General features: G+C 42.7%; 1 protein-coding gene across 1 annotated transcript in view; it reads right to left on the bottom strand.

The window, feature by feature from the left end:
- Positions 1-22287, bottom strand: part of SNX14 (sorting nexin 14) — a 61896-nt gene extending 39609 nt beyond the window's left edge. The window contains exons 1-9 of the mRNA XM_018567131.1: positions 22098-22287; positions 19617-19737; positions 16323-16399; positions 16156-16234; positions 16008-16051; positions 15482-15569; positions 8952-9036; positions 8707-8863; positions 6705-6780 (exon numbers count right to left, since the gene is read on the bottom strand). Coding sequence (XP_018422633.1) covers positions 6705-6780; positions 8707-8863; positions 8952-9036; positions 15482-15569; positions 16008-16051; positions 16156-16234; positions 16323-16399; positions 19617-19737; positions 22098-22234 — 864 coding nt within the window. The 5' untranslated portion in view covers positions 22235-22287. The remainder of the gene's footprint in view (positions 1-6704; positions 6781-8706; positions 8864-8951; positions 9037-15481; positions 15570-16007; positions 16052-16155; positions 16235-16322; positions 16400-19616; positions 19738-22097) is intronic.
- Between the last annotated feature and the right edge of the window lie 2731 nt (positions 22288-25018).

The raw sequence follows: 25018 nt of genomic DNA, 5'->3' as shown, positions 1-25018 counted from the left end.
TTTGCCTGCTTGATAGCTTGTTTAATTTCCAGTGCCGAGATGGGTGCTTCCATAATCATGGAATGATCAAATGATAGGGATGGAAGGTGAACCTCACTGAGAAATGATCTCAATGAATCAGATGAAACTGGAGTGTTATCCTGATAGAGTTTAGTGAAAAACAAGTGAAACTCCTGAAGAACCGTTGCTGGATGTAATGAGTATGCACCAGAGGTACATCGAATTTTAGGGAACGTGTAAACTCTAGGTTTAGGGGGTAGTTTAGTGGCTAAGAGGGTGCCAATTTTGTCTTTATGGACATAATATTTGTTATCTGACCATCGAATACCTTTTTCCGCTTTAGTAGTTAGTAACAAGTTCAATTCTAATCTAGTTTTACCCAGGGATTTCAAAAGATCTAATGACGGAGTCTGCTTATGAGCCCGAGATAAACATTGAAGTTCCGTGTCCAGTTCATTTATGCGTCTGGTTGCCCTCTTCTTTATTCTGGTAGCCAATTGCATTAGTCGGCCTTGAATTGTCGCCTTATGGGCCGCCCATACAATAGTAGGGGACATATCAGGTGTGGCATTAATAACAAAATAGGATTCCAAGTGCGAATGGACCTCACCCTGTACTACCGCCTCCCCCAATAGAGATTCGTTCAAGCGCCAACAAAAAGGTTTAGCAGCTAGTGATAGTGTAGTGAGTCCCATCAACACCAAAGAGTGGTCTGACCATGCCGTCTCCCTAATGGTGGATGAGGCAACCAGAGGCACAAGAGAAGCAGAGATAAAGAAGTGATCTATCCTAGCATAACTATGATGTGCTGAGGAAAAATGCGTGTAGTCTTTCATCGCAGGGTTCATTTCCCTCCATATGTCTATTAGAGAATGAGAATACAGCAGTTTTGCAAGGCGCGTGCCAGCTTTCTGGGGACGTCTAGGTCTATATACTCCAGTATAATACCTATCCAAACTACTGTCCAGGGCAAGATTAGAATCTCCTGCACAGATCACTGTGCCTTCAAAATGAGGTAGTAAGGTTTTTAGCATAGAAGTGAAAATCGGAACCTGGGCCGAGTTGGGGGCATAATAGGACAAAAGAGTAACTAAGGTGTCGTTAAATGTCCTTTCAATAATAAATATCGTCCCTCGGGGTCTCCCATCTCCAGCATCGAGCGAAATTAGACATTTTTAGCAAAGCAAATGGCAACCCCTCTAGTCTTGTCGGAGGCATTGCTCAGGAAAAACGGAGGATAGTATTTGCTAAGAAAGGCAGGTTGATAAGAAATCAGGAAATTAGTTTCCTGAAGGAAGAGAGGGTCCACTCGCTGAGAGTGGTAGTATTGAAATGCCATTTTTCTCTTTGCTGGAGAGTTTAGACCCCGAACATTGTGGGAAGCAAATATCAATGGTCTATGTGTAGTCATCATGACCCCAGTTTAAGGTCAAAGCACGAAATAAGGCAGCACAGGTATAGCTCACCACTCCCCAAGATGAGCAGGTTTCCAAATGTTGGACCATAGAGGAATATAGGGTGGACCACCCCTGCGGACTCAAAAGAATAAACTAAGGAAAAAGAAAGAAGGAAGAAAAAAGACAAAAAGGGGACCAACAATACAATACAAAAGAAAAAACACCCAAAAAAAAAAAAATACCCAGACAAACAATTATCCCCTTTAGGCTTATCGGAAAAAAATTCCCGACCCTTGTACCTCAGCGTCCCCACTAGGAGGGTACCTGCTGGGGTTCATTGCCTATAGAGGGGATATGTGATGGCCTTTCCAAAGACCAAACCAGGAGAGAAAGCAACTCATTAGTATATTTAAAAAAAAAGGACAAAAGAGGATAAGAAAGCAAAAGATAAGGGAAGAGAGAGAGAGAGAGAGAGAGAGAGAGAGCTACTGCCCCTGTTTTTAAGTTTGTAGTTACCTGGCTGTCATACTGAAGTCTCTTGCTTTAGTACAATAACCCTGACTGTTCCCAAACTTTCCTGACCTGCATACTTGTTTAGTGTCAGTGAAGGTTTTAACCACTTGCCATCTGGCCATTGTAATTAAACGGCCAGGAGGCTCACTCCTGACAGTGGGTGTGCGTTTATAAATGAGTCACCTGATCGTTTGTATGGTGCCGGGGAGTGTGCACCACCCCTACCACTTATCCCAGGCTCTGCTGTCCCCTGCGCGGGACTGGGACTGGTACAGTGTCTCTCTGTACCAGTGGCTGATCTCCCCTCTAATCACTGAAAGCAGAAGTGATGAGTATTACATCACTCCCAGTTTCAAGCTGTCATTTCTCGGGCTGCTGTATTCGGAAAAGCAGCAGATCTCTGCTTCACCAGCTTCCTTGGGGTCCCTAGATGACATTGGGGTCTAATAGAGGTCTCCATAAGGAGGAGCCGTAACTGTTAGCTTGTTAGCCTCCTATGTGATTGCAATAAAGTGTAAAAAAAAAAAAGTTTAAAAAAAATGAAAGACACATATAAAAAAAATAATTATATATGTATTATATATATATATATCTCACAAGAGCACCGCCATGTACACGCACACATACAAATGCAAACTACAAAAAGGATTGTGCCACACATGTTGCAAAGAACCACGAACGTCTGAGTGCGAGCAATAATTCTAGGGCCATCAATCACTGTTATCACTAAATTGATGAGCAGTAAAATCTTTTAAAAAGTGTTGCCTGTGGGCAATTTTGGGTATGGTAGTTTTCCAGATTTCACAAGTGCACGCAATTTTAAGGCTTGACATGTTTGGTGTATTTACCCAACGTGGCCAAAGAAATGTAACAATACATTTTGGCCTAAATATATGAAGAATAATTTATTTTCAATGTTTCATAACATAACGAAGGGAAAACAGTTTTTTCTAAATTTGTGGTACTTTTTTATTTATATAGTAAAAAAAAAACAGTGGTAAGTAAATACCTCTAAAATAAAGCTTTATATGTCCCAAAAAAAGATATCAAAGTATTTCAGTACAGCGTTGCATGGCTGAATAAATGTCAGTCACAGCGCCGAATACTGAAAAATGGCCTGGCCAGGAAGGGGATTTAACACCGCGGTCTTCAAGTGGTAAAGTCAGTGAGTTGGTATAAATTAGCATTTTCAGAAAGAGAGCAATGGCAGCCTATATAGTTCTCTCGTGACTCCTTTACTTTAAAGCCCAATTACAGAATTTATGGAACCTTTACCAGCCTGTCCCCCAATTGCATCTAGTTTTAAGGAAAAATACTTTTTAATACAGGTAAAGAAAAAAACGTTAATGAGATGACCTCCGCTCCTTCTGCCCTTTTCTACCATTATAGTGATATGGGCAGACTAACGTTTATAGACGTTTGTACATGTGCATAGGTGTATGTGAAGCAACAGCTTCAATCAAGCTGAACTCTGGGCTAGCTTCTAATTTGTACCCATACTTCCTGTCAAAACACATTACAAATGTGATTTAAAAAAATAAATAAAAATACCAAGCTTCTGAGAAAAGTGCCCTAAAGTCTGCAACATGTTTGAAAGAGAAATTGCAGCTATGCCTGAGCATTGAGAGTTGGTATCAATGAAGCCCAATGTCAATTCCTTTCACTGTGCAGGGCTGATGTAACAACCTACAACTCCCATCACGCAATGGGAATTGTAGCTGGCAATAGGAGTCAATGGGTGTGACAGACTAGGCGTCGTGATGTTATGTCATGGTAGGCTGGACAGACTAGGAGTCTCCAGGCCAGCCAGTCACATGTGACCATTAGTGGCCATGACAGATCGGGAGTTTGAGATGCCTAGGTCCTCCCACTACAGTCTGCGGTGATGCAATTACATTGCTGCTGGTAAAGAATGTACTATTACAGGGATGTTAAATGACCAGTGGCCAAAAAGAAAAGCAAGCACAGAAGCCACCAGTCTTACATTAGGGAATAAGACACAGACCCCTATTATGTAGGTTTCTGGGACTAATTGTGGCTCAGCGCTGAATTACAAAAAAAGGCCATATTTGTTAAAGAAAAGAAAATTCTGCCTGGATCCCCCCCCCCATAGATAAAAATAAATAATAATCGATAATGAGAATCAATGTCAATGATTCTCATTATCAATTAGTTGATTGTGCCTCCGATGCTTCCCTGTTCCCCCTGCTGTGCCTCCGATGCTTCCCTGTTCCCCCTCTGTGCCTCCTCTGCTTCCCTGTTCCCCCTGCTGTGCCTCCGATGCTTCCCTGTTCCCCCTCTGTGCCTCCTCTGCTTCCCTGTTCCCCCTGCTGTGCCTCCGATGCTTCCCTGTTCCCCCTCTGTGCCTCCTCTGCTTCCCTGTTCCCCCTGCTGTGCCTCCGATGCTTCCCTGTTCCCTGCCTCCGATCCTCCCCCATTCCCCTGCTGTGCTTCTGGTGCCTTCCTCTGCTGCGTCTCCGGTCGTCCCAGTGGCTGGGAGCCACAGCCAGGCAGCTATTATTTTAAAAATTGCAATAGACAATAGCAGGCTGCTTATTGCACCCGCCCCCACTGTCTGCTGTCAATCAGCAGAGGAGCGAACCTGAGCATTACAAAAGAGTACTTAATTAAGCATTCATTTCAGAGCTGCCATAAACAGACTGGAAAGTGACAGTCATCACCTTGAATGTAACTGCTTTGGGAAACAGCCAAATCATTGGGTTTAGCTCTGCTTTAAGTTATGAGATAAGCACACAGCTCTATTTCTCTCATTCAACCTGTGGGCTGAATGAAAAAAAATTGGAGCAGATTCCACCATCAACACTACTCGCTCGAGGAATCCCCGCTGTTAGCACTGACCGTGCCCGCTGTCAGAATACCCGAACAGAGCCGGCAGCTCATTGGCTGCCGGTTCTGGTCGCACAAAGATTTTCCGGCCGGCTCCTTCATTCAGCTGATCAAGGGATGCCGGCCAAAAGGGTGCCGAAATTCGCACAGTGAATGGCAACCCTGAGTAAACTGCTCTTCCCATATTACACATGGCATCTATGGGACTATCTTCTGTTTACCACATGCTGAACTTCCAGCACAAACTTTAGAGAAATTATATGTAATTTAAAGTAGAACTATACTTTCTATAACTATACCAAAAAAAAATGGCCTCCGAAAAATGCCAATATGATGTGTTATCCTAATTGAATAGAAGTCATGTTTCCAGCAATGTCTGCAGTCTCTTGGCTCTGACTACATCCAGCTAAGCTCGGAGAAATCTGCTCCTGAGAGATGGGCTTCTCATTGCAGAGCAGGACTTATGTTTGTAAATGGCACCCTCTAGTGGTGACTAGATACATTTATCTTTAATAAAAGTAACCCATCATGCTGCCATTTTTTCATAAGCTGTATGGACAAATTCCAGTGTATAATATTTAATGAATGTATAGTTATACTTTAATAAGGATAAGAGCAATTTGCAAGTGAACTTACACATTGTAAACAATCCTTCACCATTGCTGATTAGACTGATGAAAGATTAAATATTTTGCTATGGTCTACTGCCTTATTAAATCATCCCATGCATGTCTGTCATGCAGCCAGAAAAATGTCCATGAGTAATGGAACATAGTAATCATAAATACAGTATAACTGACCTCCCCGGGGACAAATGTGCCCAGCTCCACTTTTAGCGGTTTGAAACTTTCCATTTGAAGCTTGGCTTAGAAAAGACAGCACAATCTTGAAAAATTAAACAATGCCCTAAATATGTGTAGGAGTTTTTACTTCATAGTTCATATTAAAAAGGAGAACTATGAGATGAGTGATTTCCACTCACCTCATAGTTCTAGCCGACCTGTGACAATGAGACTGTCACAGGTCGGCTCAGTAGATCGGGAGGTGAGCGAACACATACCGTGTTCGCTCACCTCTCGATCCTGTCACGGCTCTCTGCCGTGACAGGGGAGGGGCTGGATTCCCCGCTCTGATCTGCCAGTGCTGACTGGTGGAACGGACGGGGGAGGGGGCGGGGACAGCTGGCTCTGCCTCTAGATAGGCAGAGCCAGCCGTCACTCACGCAGCTGGGCGGATCTCGACGTCCATGTCGGGATCCGCTCCGGCTGCGGCGTCTCAGTATACTGCGAGCTGTAGCTCGCGGTATACTGAGCTTAGGGTAACGGGAGGACGCTAGTTTGTGTCCTCCCGTTACCCTAAGGAGAACTATGGGGAAAAACACTGACCGCATAGTTCTCCTTTAAGCCAAAATAATACCTGTAAATATAACAAATTGCAACCCATACCTTCATTCCTAGCTGTAGGGTTCAACATGGAGTATTTTTGCTGCTTGACAAATAGTGATTAAACTAAACTTTGAATTAAAAAAGTTAACACCGGCTTATGTGATGGAAATATAATGATGGATGATCAATATAAGGGCAAAAATAATTTTCTTTAGAGAATGCTGCTTTGAAAACCCTTCAACGCTGCTTATATAAATCAAAAGCCTGAGTATAACATATGCATATTGACATGTAACGCATGTTGAAATGGGAGGACCGGAGTTCATTTTTGCTGGTCCTCCCTTACAAGATATTTAGCTCAAAGCCTAGGCTTCTGGTCATGTGACCAGCATGAGGCAACATCTTCCAAGAATGGTATTCCAACCGTTCTGTTACTTTTTATTTCTCAAATCGTAGCAGGACTGTTCACATAATTTTAAAAGGTGATGTTTGAGTACAGGTCCATTTAAGTTTCAAAGCTATCGGTATGCCCATGAAGATTATCCCAATCCCCAAAACCTACTGGATCGGCAAGGAAATCCATTGAGGGCAGGAACACAGATCCAGAGAGAATCTCTCTCACCAGTAACGTAAGAGGTCTGAAAAACAATGCATATATGCTATGAGTAGAAGGTTTTAGGAGTACAATTTCACGCTTGTAATACAAAGATGTCATCCATCACACTAAAGTTATACTACTACAATGTCAAATAAAAAAATACCAATTCAGTTTACTGTCAATGATGTACTCTTAAAGGAAAGCTATAGGGTACAAATGTTGAGTTGTTGTAAAGTTTAAAGCTGAATCTGCTTTTATTTTTCCTTCCTTGGTTCCTCACTCTATCATAATGATCATTTAATTTTTATTTTTTTTCCCCCAACAATTAGTTTTATTAAGATTTTCGCAACAACAACAAAAATTAAAACAAGGAATACAAATCTCCAATTGTAGATATGGATAATGGCAAGAAGAAAAATGTAAGGAGCAGACAGCACAGCAATTTCAAGAACATCAATAGGAGTACAACCGTCTCGTAATTGAAGCAGAAATGCAATGCATCAAATATTAAACTGATGTACACAAAAAGGAGTAAACAAAAAGGAGTAAACAGGATCCGATAGGAAAGCTGTGGGGGAGGACAAGGTCTTACTGTGCCGATACATACTAAAGGAAGGACATTTCCCCAGGATAATGTAAGAGGGTAGATGTAAACAGATAGAGACATGATGACAATTATGTGGTGGTCAGCACATTTAAAACCAAAAGTTTGCAAAGTGAAATTATGTAACATGAGTCAGGTAATTAAATTTTTAACCCCTTGTCGGAAGCCTGTCTCCAGCTCAAATCATGTGATCACGGTTATTGACTCTCAAAATAACCACATGATCGGGCGCATGTTCCTGACTCTGGATCAGAAACAGTGAGATGTTGGAGACTTGGTGACTGTGCTGGGAGTGCCAAGTGAGCGTGCTCAGGCCCGGCGCTACCGCAAGGCAAGTCAGGCGGCCGCCTGAGGGCGCTGCAGGGTGAGGGCGGAAAAAAACAGGGCATTTTTGACATATCTATATGCAGAGCCATGGAAAGCAAACATCTGTGGCGCTGCATATATGTTCTAAGCTTAGCAGGGATGCGTTAAATAAAACCTGTCTCTGTGTTTCTTTTCGCAATGCAAGCAGAACGTGGTTGGTGGGAGGAGCAGGCAGAGTCCTGTACTCCTCTCAAGAGCCCTCGGTCCTGATGCAAGCAGTGAGCTGGCTCCTGGAAAGAGATATGTCAATATCAAAATGTCTTCATGGGCGGGCGTCAGTCTGGAGAAGTGGGCGTTTCAAGGCAGACTGCCCTAGCCAACACCCACATGTGATCCTGAGCCTCCTCGACTTAGAGAACTTCAATCTAATGAATGAAAAAGCGGAGGCAGGCATAGTCAGGAGGGGTAGAAAAAGGTTAGATGGTGCTGGAAGTTCTCCAGCCAGGAAATGATGCAGGCACTATCTAAGCTACTGCGATTGGCACGGTCTTATTACATAACAGTGACATGGGCAGCCTAGGAAATAGATAAATGAAGGAGCATTTGGCTCAGACAGGGAAGGTAGATGTTACATGTTTAGACTGTATGCATGAGGCTTTAGTTGTACTTTAACTAATAAGATGGCTTTGTATCAGACACCAATCCTTAGCAGATGGGTGGGCACTTCCTTTTTGGCATAGCTCCATGAGCCATAGCTACTTTTAATCCATAATTTATTAAATGCTCCAAACAATTAAGAAGAAAATTCTCTGGTATAACCCATCACTCGTGTTTGCATACAAAGCCACAGTCAATTATCACACAATTATGTCAAATTATTTAGATTTGCCTCTAAATATATCAACTGCATTATTTGTAGTGTCAGAACAGGAATATCTACCCTGTCAGCTATGAAAGAAAAATATTACTTTTTACTTGCAGCAGCCATAACCAATAAATACGAGTGAAAGGTATAGGTCATGTATATCTTATACAGTGGGAAACAGTAGAACTTGCCTGCTATCTGTTGCTTTAGGAGGTAGAATAAAAGGAAAAAGCAGCTCAGTGAGACTTCTGAGGTAGCTAAGCTCATCTCTGCGGCTTCTTAATGCAACATGAAGGTCAGGCCCATATTCTTCCAAAGCTGCCTGCTGCAGTGACTCAAAGTTTTTCACTAAACAGGAAGCAAACACAAGCATTATGGTTCTATCATAATATAACATATACACACCTTTAATATTAGACTGATTGCTCAAACTTACCTTTTTGTTTTGCTTTTTTAATTATTTCAATGTGCTTCATAGCAGCTTTCAGCAATTTTACTGTAATTATAGATGGAATATCCACCTAGAAATAATCAGGTACATATTTTATGTACAGAATTGCATACACATCTAAAATAACAACTAAACAGTCTTGGATGGATGCTGAAAGAGAACCGGTCAACGTGCAAATCGCTCATACCAGTGGCAGTCTTTAATGACAGCATTGATCTGAAGCAGAATGTTACATTACAGTGACAGGGGCAGCTTAGGAGAGGTGGCATTTATACATCACCAATGAAGTCCTAAAACTGCTACAGCGTTTTTTTAATCAACTCAGATGGACACATAATCAAGCCTGATTCAAAATAAATAATTGTTAAAAGAGAACTATGGGGTAAGTGTTTTTCCCCATAGTTCTCTTAAGGGTCACGGGAGGACATATACTAGCGTCCTCCCGTGACCCAAAGCTCAGTATAACCCGATCTACAGCTCGCTGTATACTGAGACCACCGCAACCGGGACGGAACCCGACAATGCTGTTGAGATCCACCCAGCTGCGTGAATGACAGCTGGCTCTGCCTATCTAGATGCATAGCCAGCTGTACCCGCCCCCTCCCGTGTCCGTTTCTCCAGTCAGCGCTGGAGGATCGGAGCGGGGAGGGGGGAATCCCTGCGGGGAACAGTGACTGACAGTCACCACTCTCTGCAGGGAGATGATCGAGAAGTGAGCGAGCGATGGTATGCGTTCGCTCACTTCCCGATCTATCCCGACAGAGTCATTGTCACACGTCGGCTCGAACTATGAGGTTGAGTGATTTTCACTCACCTCATATTTCTCCTTTAAACTTAAAAACTGAACAGTGTATTCACAGCAGCAAGTCTCAATTCTTATTGTGAAATAAGAGAAAGAATTCTAAACTGGATATCGCATTGGGAGGAAACTAAAATACTGTAGTAGACCCCAAAAAAGCAGTCGGGTCTTTTTGACTTAAAAGGGGTTCTAAACCCTCCGGGTTTTTTTTGCTTATATCTACTGCTAGCATGCAGTAGATATAGGCAAGAAGTGTAAAAAAAAAACCCGCTTAAAATCATTTTAAACTTACCTCGTTATCGCTGCTCGTTCCCGCGCCGAGAATCAGGAATTGCTTATACGGCCGCAAAGGATCTTGGGGCGGGCGCATGCGCAGTTCTCTCGGCCGGGAGACGAGCAGAGACGCAAGGTACCGTATTTTTCCGTGTATAAGACGCTACTTTTTCATAAAAATCTTTATCTAAAAATAGAGGTGCGTCTTATACACGGGTGCCGCGGTTTTGAAAGTGCTGATACCACTGCAAACTAGCCTCACGGATTACAGAGACAAGATAACAGTTCTCCCCCAGTCATAAATCTTTTGAACCTGACATCAGCTGTTGCTGGGGAGATCGTGTAGGCAGTGCCCAGAGCGGTAATGTCGGAGCATTCTGTGACCATAAAAATGTCAGAAAGTGAAAAACAACCTGTAAACTCTCTAAACTCATGGTATGGTGTCAAACAAGAGGCGATTGTGAAGTCCTTCAAGAAATGTGGAATCAGCAATGCCATGGACGGAACTGAGGATGATCTTGTATATATAGACAGTGACTCAGCAGACAGCAGTGATGCAGCAGAAGTTGAAGAAACTGATATGTTTGAAGCTAAAAGTGATGAAGAAACCAGTGATGCAACAGAGGCTGAATAAAGTGATTGGCTCAGAAGTGTGATGCATAATATCATTTAAAATATTGATTTCTGAATTTTGAGTAAGAAAAGTTGGGGGCGTCTTATACATGGGGGCGTCTTATAGACGGAAAAATACGGTAAGTCTATGGACGCGTGCACCCGCATGCAGACACCGCTGGATTGGAGGGACAGAGCAGTCAGCGCTGGATCGGAGTGACGTTGCACCGCTGGAGGGACACATGAAAACATGGGGACAGAAGAGGAAGACCAGAATAAGAGACATCATTTAAGGTAAGTGCTAACATTTACATGGGGGGGAGGGAAAACATTTTTTGCCTTTAATATCACTTTAAGTGCTCCTTGTCTCAACAATTTCTGGTTTCTAAGTAGTCCCCCAAGTTCGCCTTTAAGGGAGGCTCAGGCAACATACAAACTGCTCTGTTCCCTCAAATGTATTTAAAAGACAACTATGACCAAACTTTTTTTTTTGGCTATAGCTCTCTTTCTGGTCACAGGAGTGCATTTACCAATGTACTCCAGTGCCACAAAGTCAGCATATAGCTACTGCCCACTAAATGCTGACAACGCAGAGCCGCACTGCAGCCAGGAAAGATTCGGACAATAATTTTGGGATCCACCCTGCTGCCTGATTAAGCTGGCTCTAGAGCCAGAGCCAGCTGTGCCTGCCCCCTTCCCTGTCTGCCCCTCCAATGAGAACTGGAGGAACAGAGAGGGAAGGGGGGAATCCCTGCAGGGAGTGGTGATTGACAGTCACCGCTCTCTGCAGGGGGAAGCCATGAGCGGAGCGATCAGCTGTTTGTGATTGCTTAGTTCTCAAGCTATAGACCCAGCATGTGATGTTTGCAGTGTCACACGCTGGCTCAGACTATTGGGAAGAGTACATTTTACTCTCTCAATAGTTCTCCTTTAAGTGGACACTCAAGTGCTAATGTGGAAGCTATGGCAAGATTTTGAAATATTAAAAATCAGAAACCGAAGAAAACAGTAGACAAGCTAATAAGAAAAACATTATTATTGGGTATGTTTCTTTCATGCACAAAAATTACCTTCTGTATTCTTCGCACAAGAACAGATGCAAAGAATCTCAGGGCCAGCCTCAGCTCATCAACAAAAGACTCATCTTCAGTAATATCACTGCCACAAACAAAACAGAAATAAAAAAAAAAGAAAAATCAGTTGTGAAGCAACACTGAAGTATCACCTCTCTAACAAAAAATCTGTTAAACAGAACTGCCTGCTGATCATTTCACCATATCAATAGAGCATGCTTTTGACCCATGGACAGGCATATGGCTTTCTAGGCTCAGTTCTCAGGAAAGCATTTTTTTCTATGGCCAACCCTAAACTGACACTTTAAAATACTGGGAAAGAATACACAAACATACTGATTCATCACACTTAAACTTCAAATGTATTATTTTACTTTGGTGGGACAAAAAAATATAAAACACATTAATTTAAAAGGAAATAGATTGAATATGTGTCTATTTAATCCTGATAAAATCACGTATATCGACAAGGCCCTATGTGTCTTCTTTTAATCATCAATAGATTAACGCACACATTACTTACCGATACCATGGATAAACAAAGTTTTCCAGCACCAGTTCAAATACCTGAACATAAAAAAGGTTTGCCATAGTTAAGCCTCAGTTCAGTCTGTATAAATCCCACCCAGCTTTTATTATTACAGTCTAAAGTCAAGATTATAAAATGTTACCTCTGACAGAGATGCATCAACCTTTGAGGGAACCGTTAAATCAAGCCATGGCTGATAGTTTTCTAATTGCAAAGTAGGCCTGAAAGCAGTAGAAAGTGTTACGATTATGTAGTAGTTATTGTAAGTAAAAGCAAAAACTATTTAGTCATTTCATTTTTTGAACTTACCTATGTCTTTGACATTTAACCTTGCCACACACAGCACAACTATGCCCTTGTGGGAAAAGTTCTTGAAGTTCAGGTTGCTAAAGAAACAATAATGCATTTTGTTAATGTTGACTTTTTCCAGACTTGAAGCAGAGGCAGGCAAATATTAGTTGGCTCTACATATTAAAGGAGAACTATGGGCTCTCTCTCTCTCCCTCCCTGTGTGACACTGACATGCTAAAATCACTGGGGATCGCTGATGAAAGAGGGCTCTCTCTTCAGCATTTACTACAAATGGGCAAGTCCATATATGGTGAATGATGTCAATGGGGGGGGAGGGGATCAATGCACTGCACACTACACGAGAAGTAGGCGGGGCAGATGGAGAGGAGGAGGGAGGGGATCAAGGGCTGGAAGGCTGGCACAGAGGATGGGGACGTGCAGTTAAGGAGAGAGCTGTGTGCACAGAGCTGCTGCGCATGTCCATATATTCGTGGATGCGCAGCAGCTCTCAAGAATCACTGTCAGTCACAGTGACGAAGATCAGTGGTGAGGATACCGCCAGCATTGTCGGGATCTCTCCTCATTGCGGCGCTTAGCCCCTCCCACCATCTTAAAGAAGGGTTTACAGGCTTAGGGTGCATTTTGGCTAATAGGAGTAGTTTACAGAATTTACTTATTTAGCCTAAGGAATGCATTAATAAAGAAAAGATAGAACCCCATAGTTCTCCTTTAATGAATGGAGAGTGTTAAAGGAGAACTATGACATGTGATTTCCACTCACCTCATAGTTCTAAGCCGACCATACCGGGTTCCCTCACCTCTCGAGCGGGGGGAACGGGGAGAGGGGAATCCAGCCCCTCCCCGTCAGGGCAGAGAGCCGTGACAGGATCGAGAGGTGAGGGAACCCGGTATGTGTTCTCTCACCTCCCGATCTACTGAGCCGACCTGTGACAGTCTCATTGTCACAGGTCGGCTTAGAGAGGGAGAGGGAGAGAGAGAGAGAGAGAGAGAGAGAGAAGCCCTCTCTCTTCATCATTTACTACAAATGGGCAAGTCCATATATGGTGAATGATGTCACTGGAGATCCCTGCTGATCGGATGCTTGCCAGTCTGTTGTGCATGTCCATATGTTCGTGCATGCGCAGCAGCTCTCAAGAATCACCGTCAGTCACAGTGATGAAGATCAGTGGGAAGGATCCCTGCAGCACCATCCACCATCTTAAAGAAGGGTTTAAGAGGCTTAGGGTGCATTTTGGCTAATAGGAGTAAATTACACAATTTACTTATTTAGCCTACGGAATGCAATAATAAAGAAAAGATAGAACCCCATAGTTCTCCTTTAAGTATGTAATCAATAAGGCTCATTTGTTTACTTTTCAGTGGTGGACTAAGCAGAGGACCAGTTTTAAATTTAAGGCAAGACAACCCCTATAAAAGACCTGCTGGGGACCACTGCATCATTGATTTACTGCTTGCACCCCTCAATAGAATAACATACATCGATGCGCATTTCTGTCCACATACTATACTTTTTGTCATGTATTTGAGAGTAAACAATCCAGGGTTATCATTCTCATAGCTGTTGCTGGGGAGATCGTGTAGGCAGTGCCCAGAGCGGTAATGTCGGAGCATTCTGTGACCATAAAAATGTCAGAAAGTGAAAAACAACCTGTAAACTCTCTAAACTCATGGTATGGTGTCAAACAAGAGGCGATTGTGAAGTCCTTCAAGAAATGTGGAATCAGCAATGCCATGGACGGAACTGAGGATGATCTTGTATATATAGACAGTGACTCAGCAGACAGCAGTGATGCAGCAGAAGTTGAAGAAACTGATATGTTTGAAGCTAAAAGTGATGAAGAAACCAGTGATGCAACAGAGGCTGAATAAAGTGATTGGCTCAGAAGTGTGATGCATAATATCATTTAAAATATTGATTTCTGAATTTTGAGTAAGAAAAGTTGGGGGCGTCTTATACATGGGGGCGTCTTATAGACGGAAAAATACGGTAAGTCTATGGACGCGTGCACCCGCATGCAGACACCGCTGGATTGGAGGGACAGAGCAGTCAGCGCTGGATCGGAGTGACGTTGCACCGCTGGAGGGACACATGAAAACATGGGGACAGAAGAGGAAGACCAGAATAAGAGACATCATTTAAGGTAAGTGCTAACATTTACATGGGGGGGAGGGAAAACATTTTTTGCCTTTAATATCACTTTAAGTGCTCCTTGTCTCAACAATTTCTGGTTTCTAAGTAGTCCCCCAAGTTCGCCTTTAAGGGAGGCTCAGGCAACATACAAACTGCTCTGTTCCCTCAAATGTATTTAAAAGACAACTATGACCAAACTTTTTTTTTTGGCTATAGCTCTCTTTCTGGTCACAGGAGTGCATTTACCAATGTACTCCAGTGCCACAAAGTCAGCATATAGCTACTGCCCACTAAATGCTGACAACGCAGAGCCGCACTGCAGCCAGGAAAGATTCGGACAATAATTTTGGGATCCACCCTGCTGCCTGATTAAGCTGGCTCTAGAGCCAGAGCCAGCTGTGCCTGCCCCCTTCCCTGTCTGCCCCTCCAATGAGAACTGGAGGAACAGAGAGGGAAGGGGGGAATCCCTGCAGGGAGTGGTGATTGACAGTCACCGCTCTCTGCAGGGGGAAGCCATGAGCGGAGCGATCAGCTGTTTGTGATTGCTTAGTTCTCAAGCTATAGACCCAGCATGTGATGTTTGCAGTGTCACACGCTGGCTCAGACTATTGGGAAGAGTACATTTTACTCTCTCAATAGTTCTCCTTTAAGTGGACACTCAAGTGCTAATGTGGAAGCTATGGCAAGATTTTGAAATATTAAAAATCAGAAACCGAAGAAAACAGTAGACAAGCTAATAAGAAAAACATTATTATTGGGTATGTTTCTTTCATGCACAAAAATTACCTTCTGTATTCTTCGCACAAGAACAGATGCAAAGAATCTCAGGGCCAGCCTCAGCTCATCAACAAAAGACTCATCTTCAGTAATATCACTGCCACAAACAAAACAGAAATAAAAAAAAAAGAAAAATCAGTTGTGAAGCAACACTGAAGTATCACCTCTCTAACAAAAAATCTGTTAAACAGAACTGCCTGCTGATCATTTCACCATATCAATAGAGCATGCTTTTGACCCATGGACAGGCATATGGCTTTCTAGGCTCAGTTCTCAGGAAAGCATTTTTTTCTATGGCCAACCCTAAACTGACACTTTAAAATACTGGGAAAGAATACACAAACATACTGATTCATCACACTTAAACTTCAAATGTATTATTTTACTTTGGTGGGACAAAAAAATATAAAACACATTAATTTAAAAGGAAATAGATTGAATATGTGTCTATTTAATCCTGATAAAATCACGTATATCGACAAGGCCCTATGTGTCTTCTTTTAATCATCAATAGATTAACGCACACATTACTTACCGATACCATGGATAAACAAAGTTTTCCAGCACCAGTTCAAATACCTGAACATAAAAAAGGTTTGCCATAGTTAAGCCTCAGTTCAGTCTGTATAAATCCCACCCAGCTTTTATTATTACAGTCTAAAGTCAAGATTATAAAATGTTACCTCTGACAGAGATGCATCAACCTTTGAGGGAACCGTTAAATCAAGCCATGGCTGATAGTTTTCTAATTGCAAAGTAGGCCTGAAAGCAGTAGAAAGTGTTACGATTATGTAGTAGTTATTGTAAGTAAAAGCAAAAACTATTTAGTCATTTCATTTTTTGAACTTACCTATGTCTTTGACATTTAACCTTGCCACACACAGCACAACTATGCCCTTGTGGGAAAAGTTCTTGAAGTTCAGGTTGCTAAAGAAACAATAATGCATTTTGTTAATGTTGACTTTTTCCAGACTTGAAGCAGAGGCAGGCAAATATTAGTTGGCTCTACATATTAAAGGAGAACTATGGGCTCTCTCTCTCTCCCTCCCTGTGTGACACTGACATGCTAAAATCACTGGGGATCGCTGATGAAAGAGGGCTCTCTCTTCAGCATTTACTACAAATGGGCAAGTCCATATATGGTGAATGATGTCAATGGGGGGGGAGGGGATCAATGCACTGCACACTACACGAGAAGTAGGCGGGGCAGATGGAGAGGAGGAGGGAGGGGATCAAGGGCTGGAAGGCTGGCACAGAGGATGGGGACGTGCAGTTAAGGAGAGAGCTGTGTGCACAGAGCTGCTGCGCATGTCCATATATTCGTGGATGCGCAGCAGCTCTCAAGAATCACTGTCAGTCACAGTGACGAAGATCAGTGGTGAGGATACCGCCAGCATTGTCGGGCTTTCTCCTCATTGCGGCGCTTAGCCCCTCCCACCATCTTAAAGAAGGGTTTACAGGCTTAGGGTGCATTTTGGCTAATAGGAGTAGTTTACAGAATTTACTTATTTAGCCTAAGGAATGCATTAATAAAGAAAAGATAGAACCCCATAGTTCTCCTTTAATGAATGGAGAGTGTTAAAGGAGAACTATGACATGTGATTTCCACTCACCTCATAGTTCTAAGCCGACCATACCGGGTTCCCTCACCTCTCGAGCGGGGGGAACGGGGAGAGGGGAATCTCCCTGTCACGGCAGAGAGCCGTGACAGGATCGAGAGGTGAGGGAACCCGGTATGTGTTCTCTCACCTCCCGATCTACTGAGCCGACCTGTGACAGTCTCATTGTCACAGGTCGGCTTAGAGAGGGAGAGGGAGAGAGAGAGAGAGAGAGAGAGAGAGAAGCCCTCTCTCTTCATCATTTACTACAAATGGGCAAGTCCATATATGGTGAATGATGTCACTGGAGATCCCTGCTGATCGGATGCTTGCCAGTCTGTTGTGCATGTCCATATGTTCGTGCATGCGCAGCAGCTCTCAAGAATCACCGTCAGTCACAGTGATGAAGATCAGTGGGAAGGATCCCTGCAGCACCATCCACCATCTTAAAGAAGGGTTTAAGAGGCTTAGGGTGCATTTTGGCTAATAGGAGTAAATTACACAATTTACTTATTTAGCCTACGGAATGCAATAATAAAGAAAAGATAGAACCCCATAGTTCTCCTTTAAGTATGTAATCAATAAGGCTCATTTGTTTACTTTTCAGTGGTGGACTAAGCAGAGGACCAGTTTTAAATTTAAGGCAAGACAACCCCTATAAAAGACCTGCTGGGGACCACTGCATCATTGATTTACTGCTTGCACCCCTCAATAGAATAACATACATCGATGCGCATTTCTGTCCACATACTATACTTTTTGTCATGTATTTGAGAGTAAACAATCCAGGGTTATCATTCTCATCTAGGCTGCACTACTTGGGTTGTCATTGACCTGGAACATACATATGCATACCTGTTCAAAAAGTAGTGAAGCCAGGGTAGAGAGTACAGCCCTGGATAATGCTCTGTAAAAAGCTGTTAAATGCACTGTAAGCTAAAGAATACACTGCTTTGATGCTGTTCGTTGCCCCCTGGCCTCTACAAAATGAACTGCAGCAAAATAGGATTTGGGTACAGTAAAATCCTTTTCTTAGACTGTATTAAAAAAGGGACACGTGAAGTCTTTTCACCTTCAGTTATTCTGCCTCCTACAGGAAGATTGGATACTAGCATGCCTCAGTTTTGTAGCAAACCAGTATTAAAAGCATGACCAAAAACAGAGGGATGGGACCTGTCCCCCTTAATGGACTCCAAAAAAAGGATTTTACAGTAAGAACATAAATCTTATTTTCTTTCTTGTCCATTGAGGGACGCAGGAAGTTTTTTCACCTTTGGAACAAACTTAAAATTCGTTTAACTGAAGGGTGGGCACTACAGCAAAACAATTACTAACAGGCCCGACATGAACAACAGAAAAAAAACAAAACCTAGGTGCTATCTTGCATTTCAAAAGCCGCTGGACATTATGCCCAAAACTGGAATCAGAGAAGGGGGGCAACCTCCACCAGGTAGAAGGAATCTAAAAACCGAAGACCAGGTGGAAGCATGCATTTGCTTGATGCTGGAAAAATCAAGAAACACTCACAAGACAAGTGAAGTACATCTTGAAAAGGAAGGAAGGAAACCAATCCTTAAGCTGGGAAGCTGGTTACCAGAACCACCTAGAATGGTGGAATCAGAATCACCCTAAGAGTCCAAAAAAGGAGAATCAGTGCTGAGAAAGAGACTCACAGCCCGAGTAATCATAATCAAACAAGGAAAAGATTTTAGAGTTGTACTCAGAACAAGAGGTAAGTGGAAGCAGCACAATTTCAGGCAAAATTGTCTAAGGGGGGAATTCCCCAGGCTTTGGAAGATTTGCACTAACTTCCTGTTGCATCTCTAGAACAAGATGTGAAGTGAAAAATCCTCAATGGTATGCAAAAAAATAATTAATAATAAATAGGATTTATCCCTTCCTTACTCTATGCAAAAAAAAAAAAAAAACATTTTGGCTATCCATACATACACTTTAAGTACAATCAGTAAATTATAGTTTGTTTGCAAAAGCAACTCCAAGCAACAAATAATCACTATTAGTACTATCCAGAACAATCTGGGAACCCTGCTTCGTTTTATAGAATGCCTTCTAGCATGATTCAGCAAGCTTCTGGATGGTACTGCAGTCACATCACACTGTGCAGTCAACCTCTATCATAATACAGAGGGACGCATGTAGGAACCAAAGAATACACGGCCCTAAATCTTCACAAGTTTAGATTCAGGTCCATTCAGAAAGTATGGTTCATGCAACTATACATATTTAGTAAGCGGGCCAGTACACATTTAATGTCAGATACTCAATAATTAGGCTGTGTTCCAAATGAGTCTTCAATGTGTGTTTTTGTTTGTTTGTTTTTTTAAATCGAAGTGACCCAGGCTCCCAAAGAATATGGCGTCACTGGTTACTCTATGCACCAGTAACTTACTTTTGCTTAGTAAGCATTGTATTACAGATAGATTGATTGATTGATTGATTGATTCAGACAAAAATACTTCTTAATAGAATAAGTGATTTTTATTTTTGTACCAGATCAGAATAGCTCTCTTGTCCTTATTACATACCTTTGGTTTGTATTTGATATTAAATAGAATATTAGGTAGCAGAGAATGTGGTTCCAGTGAACAGTATAATGTAACAACTCCAGCAAGGAAAGACCAGAAGATCATAAGAATATGAAGATATCTAGAAAAACAAAAATGAAAAACAGTGATTACATGGAAGTAACTTATGAAATTACTAAAAGCACACAATCCAATATTTTGTTACAACATAAAAATGACTTAAAATATAAGAAAGGCTTGTTCACTAAAAAAAAAAAAAAACCCTGGGGGTTGGTTCATCATGCCTTGCCATTTTTATCCAAAGCACTTATAACGTGTATTGACTGACTTGTGGCCAGTGCAAGTTAATGCTGCATGTACAGTATTTGAACCAGCGCCAGAAAATAAAATTAGTTACAATGCTAGTTTTGGTAGGGAAATGACAAAAATGAAGAAAAGAAATCAACCTGGGGAACTGAACACAGCATCTTTATCAGAATTCTGCTGTCATCTTTCAACTCGCATAAACACAGAAGTACACTTGTGCAACTAAGGCGGTTAAAATAGTGGACGACTTTTCTAAAAGGCAGCTTTCAACTTGCAGTCTGCAAAAATGGTGCCCGTTGCTGGAGCCCTGACTAACCCTGCTGACCTATTGGGTGAAACGCGTAGACAAAGGTCCCCGAGTGGTCCATCTGTGTATGAACTGCCGTACGAAATAGATATTGCACAGCACAACATGAGATTTTAAAGTGAAAAATATGGATGGATTAAATAAAAAAAAACCTGTTCCCATACGCTGGATCCCACCAACTGAACTGAGATATATGATGCGCCCTATCCAATGGATTAATGAGTAATACCAGTATTGATACTCAAGTTGCACATGGACTCTGAGTGGATATTAACCAACTCAATACTCCAACTGGAGCAACGAGGTATGCTCACGTTGGCGTAATTGGACCGAGGTAAAATACAGCGGTGTTAGGTTGGGCAAGCTGTTTGCTGTGAATTTGCCTTATAACTGTGAATTTTTTATATAGACAGGGCAGCACCACATGTCAGTTTCCAAAAAAGCACAAGTAGATGGCTGTTGGCTATACCAGATGGAAGCTGTATTTGAAAGATCTTCTGGTTGAAAATATGATAAGGAAACGCAAAGCGAATAATTGAAATGCTTAAGTAACAAAGCTGGACGCGCTGTTAGTGGAAAACTCACGTCCATTGAGAAATGTTGTTACATGGAAGGACACAATCAGGAAAGTGTGCTTTTTCAATCAACTTAATCAATCTCTCTGAGAAGCATATGTGGTGAATTGATTTTCCATATTGGATTCAGGGTCTTTTTCCTGGTGATTTGGGGGAGTTGCAATATTATATCAGTAGTAGAATTATATGTTTACAAACTGGTGTGTTCCAGAGGAGGGATATATCTATGAAAATGACATCAGTGACTATCTTACAAGAACCATGATTTGGTATGCTGTGGGTATGTAAGCTCAGACTGTCTGTGGGGTTACACCGAAGAATAGAATAAGAAACCTAGAGACCAAAAGCTATAAGTGATCAAACATTCCTTAACTTTCTGTGTATTGTCTCCGGGGTCCACGATGTCCTCAATCATCATAATGAAAAGCACATAAAAGGTTCCTACCGGTGGCAACAGCTTAAGATCCCAAAGGACATCACAACACATGTGTGTGTGTATAATATATTTCCCCCCCGCCCCATCTTTTATAGATGTACGAAAAATATATACATGTGTTGTGATGTCTTTTGGGATCTTAGGATGTTGGCCCCAGTGTGAACCTTTATTTGCTTTTCTTTACACTAGGGATGAACCTAAACCATTTTTTTCCAAGACTGAGTGCAGATACTTTTCCTCAAGTAGTCACTGATACCAAATTACTGCTACTTGTTTTTAGCTGTATAAACACTGGATGATTGGCTGTGGTCAGAGAATGCCGACCCTGGGAGCAAAGTGTGTGTCTAGGGCTGGCAAGGCTCCTAATCATATGAGCGCCTACATGCAGGCAGCAGCACCAGCCATGATTTGCACAGGGTGGCTGTCTTGCCGCCATAGAAGCTAATCATCCATTTTATGCCAGCTATAGAAAACCTGGCCACTGCAGCTTCTGTGGAACTACAAATCCGATGAGGCATTGCAGGACTCCCGACAGCCACGACTCCCAGAGACAGATTAATTATGGGATTTGTAGTTTCAGCACAGCTAAAGTGCTAAGGTTGCCTGCTCCTGCCATACACAATAAAGAACAAGAATAACCACTTTGATTAATATTACTTTAACAAGTAGTTTGCCAGCACACGTGCCTAAAGCTGCTATGCTTCCAGCATAATTCTGCAGTAAATTAGTACGATCCACCGATAGCCAACACAAGCGTCACTTCACTCCAAAACATCAAACAGGCCAGCAGCGGTACAATGTAACCCAAGTCTGATCTGATGTCAAAAGTGAAGTGAGACAAGGAAGGAGCTCGTTACCTGAGCAGTAGGATGGTGGATAAGGACAGGGTAAGCAGAACGAAGCACAGCAGCGGGTACTGCCTGCACATCTCCCGCAGCGCTCCAATCCGCGCACGTTGCCTTATAAGGGACCACATTCTACGGGCCGGTGTCATTACTGCAGCCGTATCCAGCCCTGGATCCCGAGTCTCCTCTTCCTGGACCGTGACCAGGCGGCTACCAGTGACGTCATCACGCTCTGCACCGCATCCGCCATTTTGGAGTAGGTAACTGTGGTCATTGTGATAAAGCAGAGTAGACGCGCGCCTGAGCACTTAAAGGTATAGTCCACATAAAAAAAAAACCCCAACGTAATGCACACACATTAATAAAATAAAAGAAGTGCATTTATTTATTTTATGCATTGGATCCTGGAAAGGGTCAGTGGATCATGGATTCAGTGCTCTGGCTTTAACAGGCTCTTCCCACTACCAAGGTATCGACTTTCAGCTAAGGGGGGGGAAGAAATATCACTGGACTTCAAGTCCATTAGGAGCTGGAAGCCCCTCTGAGGCAGGCCTTGCATTTTTGCCATTCACAAATCCTGTCATAATTAAAATAATGACAAGAAACCTGTTGGGGGAAGAACCCCACGATTCAGGTAATGGGGGAACAAAGCCTGAAAAGTAAACAGCCTTTAAGTAAGCGGTTCTCAACCTGCCGGTCGCGTACCTTCTGCTGCACTAGGTGAGAGGTTCCTCAGCCTCCTCCTAGCGCTGCAGTGTCAGTTACAGCAGCCACGGCCAGGGAATAGCTAACAGCAGGCGAGGTTTTTTTTTCTAGAATTAGCCCTGTGATTGGACACGTTGCCAGTGTTCAATCACCAGCATATAACTCCGAGTCTAAACATTATAATGACTGTGTCCTCTACTGAATGATTAAAGTGACACTAAACTCAGTATTTAAACCCTAAAAATGCATTAGTGTACCTTAACTATTAACAAAAATGTATCCAATTTGTGTATCACTCAGCTGTAGATCCTCAAATCATCTCTGAAGTAGTGGCTACTTTGGTTCCCCATGGTCCATGTGTGTGTTGTAAAGTAGTAACCCCTCCAAACTTGCTCCTGTGATGGACTACAATCTCATGTTTAGTTTACTAATTTGTATTGAGATTGTAGTCCATCATGGGAGTTAGCTTGGAGCAGTGGCTACAACACACGCAGGGAGCATGGGGAACAAATGCAGCCACCCTCCAGAAGGAAGGACAGTGTCCACACCACTGAGGCCGTGTTCACACCAAGCGCAGAGCAGATGCAGAGCAGAGCAGTTACAGACCGTAGCAAAACTTTATTTTACCTGCTCTGGAACGCACTGAAAGCCCATTTTAAACAAAAAAATAAAAAAAATGTTTCCCAAAAACGTCCCGATACGCATCAAAAATGCAGCAAAAACACGGCACAACCCACTGCACTGCGTGTGCAGAAACCTGAGCGGATCTGCTCTGCATTTGGTGTGAGCAAGGCCTAAATCTGAGTGATACACAAATAAGATACATTTTTTTTTAGTATTGGTGAACTAAACCACTAGTTAGTCTTTAATATACTCCTCCCTATGTGCGCACTGCTTGGTTTCATAAAGGTGCCCCGACACCTTACAACCATCGCAAGACTTTTGTCTTGCGATGGTTATAAGCTAATTAAAAGCTCATACGGTCTGCCCATCTTGGACAGGCAGATCGTACTTGCCATTTTCACAAGCCCGCCCCCCTGAGGGGCGGGCTTCCAATGACTGCAATGCTGAACGGGCAGTGTGAGCTGGCGCACACCGGCCCGTGTGGCATTTGTCTTACGAGCGGGCCACAAACCCGCCGACAATCGTACGATACTCGGCGGGTTTTCGAGCCTGCTCGTAAGACAAAAGACGTGCGACCGTACAGTACAAACGGTCGCACACCTTCCATACACCTGCCGATTATCGTACGATCGCGGGATTTCCCGCGATTGTCGTACGATAATCGGCAGGTGTATGGGTACCTTTATACAGCTTTGAAGACAGGTGTTTGCAGCCAAATTCCTAATAAATTGCATCACTTAGCAAGTCTTCAGCATCTCAAACTTTAAAAATGTAGTCATGTTGGTAAATATTTTTTTTGGCCTATTAAGTTGATTGGTGTCTAGTTTGCTCCCCCCTCCCTTACTTTGTGATTAGAGGGGGGAAAAAAAACCCCTCCACACTTCCTCTGCAATTTAGGGAAGGTGTAGACCAAACTTAATTCACCCGGGGGCCACTCGACAAATGTATTTCTCCCATGGGGCCACTTGCCCAATATCATACTTCAAAATTAAAGTTACCTATATCCGGTTTGGTACTATGGACCCCAGTACACACACAATAAGGCCCCATTCACAATTAGGCATAATTAGGGATTCCTGCGACAGGAACTTGCGTTTTCCTGCAGCAGGAATGCCTTATTTGGCGTTTACAAGCAACAGCTGTCACCCTTTCAAGTTAATCATCAGGTGACAGCTGCTGCATGTAAACGCCTGCACACCACATGTAATGGTATGTGATATGATTACATTCGGTTAGGAATCAATCACTCTCCCTGGACGCAAGTTCCTGATGCAGGAATCCCTAATTGCACCTAAACTTGCAGGTATGAATGAAGCCTAATAGGGCCCCCCTATACACATAAAAAAATACTACCCCTGTACATATAAGAATAATACACAGCCCACTCCCATACACAATAATACAACCCCCTCCTATACACAAATACTTACCCCCCACATATAAAATAATACAACCCCCTCCCCGCACATAAAATAAAATAGAGCCCCCTCTCCTGCTTACGATCGAGGCACGATCGATCCCTGGTGCTCTAGTGGGTGATTAGTGAGGTCTGCTGCAGACCTCACTAATCCATCCTTCCTTTTGGCCAGAGCTCAAAACTGAGC

Source organism: Nanorana parkeri, unplaced genomic scaffold (genome assembly GCF_000935625.1).
Source record: "Nanorana parkeri isolate BGI_ZX_2015 unplaced genomic scaffold, ASM93562v1 scaffold1014, whole genome shotgun sequence".
In the NCBI taxonomy this organism is placed as follows: domain Eukaryota; kingdom Metazoa; phylum Chordata; class Amphibia; order Anura; family Dicroglossidae; genus Nanorana; species Nanorana parkeri.
Note: the sequence above shows the minus strand (reverse complement) of the source record. Positions and strands in the feature narration are given on the sequence as shown.